Source organism: Xiphophorus maculatus, chromosome 6, assembly GCF_002775205.1.
Source record: "Xiphophorus maculatus strain JP 163 A chromosome 6, X_maculatus-5.0-male, whole genome shotgun sequence".
Taxonomy (NCBI): Eukaryota; Metazoa; Chordata; class Actinopteri; order Cyprinodontiformes; family Poeciliidae; genus Xiphophorus; species Xiphophorus maculatus.
This window is the reverse complement of record NC_036448.1, coordinates 9,063,110-9,070,387: the sequence shown is the minus strand read 5'-3', so window position 1 is coordinate 9,070,387 and position 7,278 is coordinate 9,063,110. Positions and strand designations below refer to the sequence as shown.

The window sequence follows — 7,278 nt, the reverse complement described above, 5'->3', positions numbered from 1 at the left end:
AAAGATTTGAGAATTTGACAAAAAAACTAAAAAATAAGTGAGCAGGCCAAAACTTGCTCGAAAAAAAAATTGTCAAAATTCTTTAGAAAAGTTTTTCTTTATAAATGTCTGAAAAGTCCAAAATTTGCATAAAATTATTTAAAAAAGAAAAAAAAAGTTTAAGTTAAAAAATTAGGGGGGCGTTCCAGTTGATTTTTCCAGTTCCGAGCTCAACCAGAACACAGCATAATGAAACTAGCGTCTCCTACTATTGCCAGTGAACTGATCTGACCAAAACCCACAACGGTCCATGCCACGCTGCACTGACGCAGTAACACAAATCAACTACAAATAAACTCTCCAATGACAACTCAAATGCACCAAGACGAATCAGTTTAAGAACATTTTATTAGTTGAACCAATATTCCTCACTCTTCATATCATAATAATAATAATACAGCTTGAAAACAAGTTTTAAGTGTCGGTATTTGTCTATCATACAGTTCCGCAACACGACGTTACAAAGTTCAGAAAAGCTCAACGGGCAGCGTTTATTTACAACATCTCACTTTGCTACGAGTCAAAACTTCATCTTTGTACAGCAGAGACGAACTCAAACATCTGGAAGCCTCCGACCAGGAGCGTCAGCAAAACAGGCCCGACGTCGTTCAGTCCTCCAGGATGTAGTTGGGGTTGACGACCAGGACCCCGTCTCCTTCCGAGCTCTCGGACTCTGAACCCCTCAGCCCCGCCTGAGACAACTCGATCAGGATGTGGTCCTGATGAGGGGGAGAAAAACAAAAAACAAAAATAAAAGTCATCCATCCAGAATTCAGAGTTGAGACAAGATTTAAAAATGTTTTTAAAATAGTAAGAAGTTGACTCACGTAGTTGACCAGCCGGTGAATGACCTTCTCTATCAGCCCCTTCCTGTTGATGAGTTCTTCCTCGGAGTCGATCTCCGACTCGATCTCCTTCAGGTACCAGTTAACCACCGCAGTCTTCTTCAGCTCCTCCTCTTCTTCAGCTACATTATGAATTAAAAGATGGCAGAGACATAGGGATGAGCAGTGTGTGTGTGTGTGTGTGTGTGTGTGTGTGTGTTGGAGGTAGACGTGGTAGAATAAATCATTTATTCTAAATATGACAGAGCGCTCCTCACCGTCCTCTGCTCTGCGCAGATGCAGCACCAGCAGGTTGGAGATGCGCTTGTACTCGGCGAAAGACAGACGAAGAGACGCCCTGGGCTGAGCGCCGAGGTCCGCGTGTCCGTTCACGCCGTCGACGTCTCCGTTCACGTGGCCGTTGACTCCGTTTGGGACGTTGTCGCCTACAGAGGGGAAACGCGTTACGATGCTCCAGCAGTTGGCCGCGCGATAAATTAAAATCAGCTCAATACTTTCGATTCTGTTTATTTTTAAAATTTTTCCAAGAGCAATTTTGTTTAGACTTCTTAATGGATTTTATCTGTGTGTGGGTTTATATTTCTTCTATTTATCGTCTTTGTTTTATTTTGGAGACATCTTCCAGCTGCAGTGAGATGTGCTCTGTAGAAAATGTACGTTTATTAGTTAATTCATTTTCAGGGTAAGATTTCAAACTTTCTCAGCACCACGCTTTGGAGATAAGAGTTTAAATTCACTACTACATGACATAATTTATTACTATTATATCATCTTGTTCCGACAGAGCAGGAACAAGATGAGCTAAAAAAATAAATAATTGTGTATTTTGAAAATTCTCTCACACACACCCTGTACCTGACTGGTCTGAGAACCAAACACAAATTTAACAAAGAAAAAAAATCCCCCAATTTTAATAATATTAAATAAGTCATTGAACTATTAGGAATAGTAAATATTCCTCACTTTGAACAAATCGGTTTAATGTGAAATTCAAGCATTTTCAAAGATTTCAAACATATCATACTGAAATGGTCTCAAAACAATATTATCGTTTATCGCAATAATTCCTGGTACAATTTATCGTCCAGTAAAATTTGGAATTGTGATCGGCCTAAATATACTACGTTGTTTTTTTTTTTTTTACACCACACTTTTTCCTTCCACTAAACTTGTTAACAGTCTGCACTTGTTTAGCAAAGACCGTTTTGCAGTGTGGCTAAATATTTCAGCATTAAAATGCCTGTATAGAGGCTTTGAACTGAGGTAAAAAGTACAAAATCCCAAATCTAATTGTTCAATCAACCAGCAGATTGGGGGCACCGTGTACCCACCACAGAAACATTGAACTATTGACCGTACCATCCTCCTGCTGGGGCTCTTCCTCCGTGTCTTCCTCCTGCTCCAGGTTGATGTCGGGCGTCTCCACCCTGATGATGGACTTGTTCAGAAGACGGAAAGCTTCCTTCACATGTTTAGGCTGCACCTGGTTGCACGAAGAGACAGAGCCAACCGCGGAGCTCACGCAAATTAGACAACGCATGAAAAAAAAGAAGGGGGGGGGAACGTTTCCTGAAGAGATTTCGAGCGAGTCTGCGCGCGTTACCTCGTCGCAGCAGTGCATGCGCGCCATGGCCTCCGAGAGGCGGATCATGCTCTCCAGCTGCCGCACCGTTATCCTCCAGGCGGACTTGGAGACGCTGCCGGAGCCGTCGCGCTGACGGAGACGCTTGTACTGCTCCACGATGAACTCCTCCGATTCGCTGGAGATCTACGTTGGAACGCGGCACAGAGACGACGAGCATCTTTAGTAGAGTTTAGACCGACTTTAACGATAGACCCAAGCCTACATAATGTAAGATTTTAGTACTTTCTTTTTTAGACCGCCATTAAGCTAGCAGTGCAACTTCTACCAGACACAGAGAGACTCGACGTCACAATACATGGAGTTTGCATAGTTTCTACAATTGGCCAAGAAGTAAACGATGACGGAAGGAGCTAGGCTCCGCCCACCTTGGGCTTGAACTGCCGGGCGAAGAGCAGGTATCTGCGGATCTCGTCCAGAGAGTAGAGCCTGTCCACAGACTCCTCCACGCGGGAGTGCAGGTCCACAATGCGTCTGGCGATGGCGTAATCCGTGACCTGGGAATAAACAAAAGTCAATTAGATCAGACGACTTTTTCTTTTCTTCTTTTTCTTCTTCTTCTTCTACAGAAGAAACAGGATGCAAGAGAGACGGGATAAACACCGCAGCTTGAAAAACAAACAGGCAATTTACAACAGAAGACAAAAAAACATGGACAGGATGAAACAGAGGGCAAAAAGCAGAGGGCACACCTCGTTGCATTCGTCCACCAGGATGAAGAAGAGGTCAAAGCGGCTCATGATGGGGGCCGTCAGGTTGACGTTCTGCTTCAGGCTCTTGCTGCGGTCGTAGCGCCCGCTGACGGGGTTGGCGGCGGCCAGGATGGAGGTGCGGGCGTTCAGGGTGGCCTGCGGCGGGAAGAGGACGAGTCTGAAACCGCTTCCAGCCAAACTCCTCTACTCTACGTCAGGTTTTTTTTTTCTTTTTTAACATTTCAGCCACAAAGTTCACAAAGTATTTTAGGTGAGAGACTAAAAATGCAAACTCGAAAATGGAAGGAAAACATGTTGGCCAAACGGTGGTACCGGGCCCTGGCTTGTCACGAAAACAATTTTTTGTGGACGATACGTTGTTCCGGAAATTATTGCGATAAATGATAATGTTGTTGTTTTGAGGCCATTTTCAGGTAATATATTGATAATGGCACTACAATGGAAGTATACCTTCTCAATGAACAAAATAAAATAAAAAACTGGAGCTGGAAGATATTTTAGATATGGAAAATAAAACACAACCAAAATTAATAACTAAAACTGAAATAAATTTTTTTTTAAAACACTTTTTATATAAATACGGTAAATTATAAACAAAATTACCCTTCAATAAAATATTTATTAGAATGGAAACCAATCTAATTTCAATTCATCATAACCGATTCATCGCCTACTGCAAGAAAATGTGGAACCGTCTGAGGGGTGGGTCACCTTGACTCCAGCCTTGGTGATGCTGATGGTCTGCTGCTCCATGGCTTCGTGGATGGCCACCTGATCCTTCAGGTCCATCTTGTCAAACTCGTCGATGCAGCACACGCCCTGAGAGCAAACACGGGTTGTTACAGTACAGAAAGTCCCGCCCAAGGACAATGAGATGCGTGCCAACTCCTGAACCCTCACGTTGTCGGCCAGCATCAGAGCTCCGGCCTCGATCACAAACTCGTGCGACTCCTCGTCGCGGACCACCGCGGCGGTCAGACCTGCGGCGGTGCTGGCCTTGCCGCTGGTGTACACCGCTCTGGGACTGAACTCCTCCACGTGCCTGAGCGAACACACAAACGCGCACATAAGACGGTTAAAGTCTGAATAAGGGCGAGTCGACGTATTTTCCCCCGAGCACGCTCCATACTTGAGGAACTGGCTCTTGGCGGTACTCGGGTCTCCGACGACGCAGACGTTGACATCTCCCCTCAGCGAGGTTCCCTCCATGGTCGTCTTGGGAACGCCTCCAAACAGCATGAGCAGGATGCCGCGCTTCACCTCGTCGTTCCCTTAAGCATCAACCATAAGCAGTCAGCTGAAAGGTCAGAAGCCTGGAAGGGGGGGAAAAAAAAAAAAAGGCCCGGCGGAGGCTGGAGGTCTGACCGTGGATGGTGGGGAAGAGGCTGGTGCACAGGTTGTGGTACAGGTTCTTGTCCTGGCTCATCTCAAACACTTTCTCCCACTCCTTCTCCGTCATCTGGCTCTTGATACTTTCGGCCGTTTGCTCCTCGTCACGCAGCTCCTTCCCTCCGAACTGCAACAGGAAGAGGTGAACGGGGTGTCTGCAGGTTTCCGCAAGTCAAATTTAAGACTTTGTAAGACCTTGAATGTCACCTTGAATGAAATTTAAGACCCCCCCCTAAAAAAGATAAAAGCTAGTTAGCTAGCATGGATATGCTAACAGGTAGTTTTACCAGTAGCCTGAAGATGTCTAAGCAAGACAAACTTTTGCCTGGCAAAAGTCCAATGAGGAAAAAAAAACAAACTACATATATAAGATTAAATAATTATTTAATGATAACATTTATTTAAGACCTGTGATTACCATATTTAAGGCCAAGTTGTTTTTTCTTTTTTATGAATTTAACTCATCTTATGCCCTTCATTTTAGATACATAATAATAGTAATAGATTTTATTTATAATGAAATCTATTATTTTATTTTAATAGCTCAGATATCTAAATTTAAGACTGAAAACTACTTTTTGAAGGAAGTGCAGACACTCTGGTGAAGCTACACCAATACATTGTTAGTGAGGATTTTAGTTGAAGTGTTTCTTACTCGTGGGTTAGTCGGGGCCACATTACAGGCCAGGAAGGCCAGTCTGTATGACAACTCTCTCACTCCCAGAGCCTTCAGTCCTCTCAGTCCCTCCGACTCCAACCCCTGAGGACGTCCAGGAACACGGGTGCTGGTCTCCGCTCGCACGCCTAAAGAGATTAAACCCATAGAAAGCGGTCACTAAAGTCCACACGGTGATATTAGAAGTGCTTCAGCACCTGGGTTTTAACCCATACCAGGAGTGCTGAGCTGGGAGACGTCCGGCACGACGATGAGGGTCCCCGTGAAGTCGCAGCGGTCTCCGGCCTGAGCCGTCTCCACGGCCTCCGCCCTCAGGATGATCTCCAGCGAGCGCGGGATGGAGCCTCGAGGCAGCTCCGCCTGCGTCTCCTGGATCCGCACCTGCACGCGCGAGAACGTGTCAGACGCCTGCGGGCTGGGAATCGTTTTGGGAATGCGAAACCTCCTTCACGCTACCTTCTGGAAGTCGATGAACTTGGATTTGTGCGTGTCAAGGTGGAAGCGGGAGCGGTTGTTGCAGACGGGGTTCCTGCAGATGGTCGGCGGGGAGTATTTGAACTGCTGGGGGACGTCTTTGATCACCGCCTGGCAGTCCATGCACAGGAAGGTGCCGCTCACCTGCAAAAAACCCCCCAAAACACACACAGGAATCAGAAAATGCGTTTAGGTCAGTGGTCAAAGCGTGAAAAATGTCAAAGTGATACGAGTCATCTTACCAGCTCAGGGTGGACCGGGTGCGTCCTCACCACCTGACCGCTGATCTTCACCAGGGCGCCAATACGCATGGAGGACAGCTCACGGATCCTACATTACAGAGAGTTAATTAATACGCTTTGACCTCAAAACCAGGTGATTGAGGACTGGACGGTGCCTCACTTGTGTCTGGTGGGCAGATCCTCAATAGCGACGTAGAACTCTTTGTTGAGAGGAACATTCCCATGATCCCGGGCAAAGTTGCGAACAGCCCGGCAGAGGAAGGGATACACCCTGGAAGCAATTAAAGACCTGGATCAGTCTGGGGTTGTGATGGTGGATGACGCTGCTCCAGATGGGTGGGTGGTTCCAGCTCCGTCAGCTTCCGTTGTGTTACAATCCAGTAGCATGTGAATGAATGTAGGCTTTACCATGTTGGCTCACCTGTAGTACTCCTCCTGGATAGTGGTGGCCAGCTCCTGGTTGAAGCCCTCCAGGTCTAAGAAGCTCACCAGCAGGGTGTTCCTCTCGGGCCTGATCAGCTCCTCGGCCTCCCGCACATACTTCACCTCCCCGTCCCCGGTCTGAAACCTGCTCAGAACATAAAACTCTCATCAATGCAGCCGTCCAGGCCTCCGTCGTCGCAAATGCGAACACCACGTGTTATTATGACCAAGCGAGAGCCCCACACACAATGCAGCGCCTACTCCTCATCTTATCCTCCACTTACTCCTCTAAGAAGGCCTGGAACAACTTCTGGCATTTTTCAGCCAGCTCGTCCTTCACGGTCGTCCCGGCATTCTCCGCGGTTGCTGTGGCAACGTCCATGACGCAACACCTTCAAAACTGTAGGCAAAAAGGCTTTAAGAAGCACAATGTGAGGAAGTTTCCGCAGCGGACGGTTCGTCTCTTCCTCCGTTCCTTCAGCACGCTCCCCTGCGGACAACAGAGGACTGTTTCGCGCGAAAAATCAGACCACGTGACGTTTGGCGCGCCACTCTCGGCCAATCGGAGCCGCCTTGTAAATATTTTTTTTTTTTCCCGGTTTGTAGCCAAACAGAGGAGGAAACGTCAAATGACGGGTTGTTCCTCTGCGTTTCTACCGCGGCGCGGCGCGTTTCCTGCTGGTGTTCAATGGTGAAAAAATAAAAAACTTGTCAAAAAATAAGTAAATGAGTGTTAAAGTTTTATTATATTTATTTAACACAATAGCTTTCAGAATGGCTTAGGATCAAACTAGCAATTAGCTTCCAGTGCCTTTGGAGAATATTCATTTAAAAG

The 7,278-nt window shown here is 46.4% G+C and overlaps 1 protein-coding gene across 1 annotated transcript; it reads right to left on the bottom strand.

Moving 5' to 3' along the window:
• Positions 1-369: 369 nt before the first annotated feature.
• mcm6 (minichromosome maintenance complex component 6) lies at positions 370-6,961 on the bottom strand. Its single transcript, XM_023334764.1, has 18 exons — positions 6,728-6,961; positions 6,442-6,588; positions 6,181-6,291; positions 6,021-6,108; positions 5,761-5,922; positions 5,520-5,685; positions 5,284-5,432; positions 4,605-4,755; positions 4,369-4,510; positions 4,140-4,281; positions 3,951-4,058; positions 3,219-3,374; positions 2,895-3,023; positions 2,488-2,652; positions 2,244-2,367; positions 1,142-1,309; positions 867-1,006; positions 370-758 (listed from the first exon to the last, which is right to left on the bottom strand). The coding sequence occupies exons 1-18, from the start codon at positions 6,823-6,825 to the stop codon at positions 648-650; spliced, it is 2,457 nt and encodes an 818-aa protein (XP_023190532.1). The 5' UTR covers positions 6,826-6,961; the 3' UTR covers positions 370-647.
• Between the last annotated feature and the right edge of the window lie 317 nt (positions 6,962-7,278).

What these genes read in the sequence shown, in the direction of transcription:
- mcm6 (XM_023334764.1), bottom strand. Translation starts at nt 6,825, where the DNA reads ATGGACGTTGCCACAGCAACCGCGGAGAATGCCGGGACGACCGTGAAG. An exon ending in TTCCAGGCCTTCTTAGAGGA is followed by an intron (nt 6,589 to 6,727) that starts GTAAGTGGAGGA and finishes TGTTCTGAGCAG; the next exon opens with GTTTCAGACCGGGGACGGGG. An exon ending in ACCCGGTCCACCCTGAGCTG is followed by an intron (nt 5,923 to 6,020) that starts GTAAGATGACTC and finishes GGTTTTTTGCAG; the next exon opens with GTGAGCGGCACCTTCCTGTG.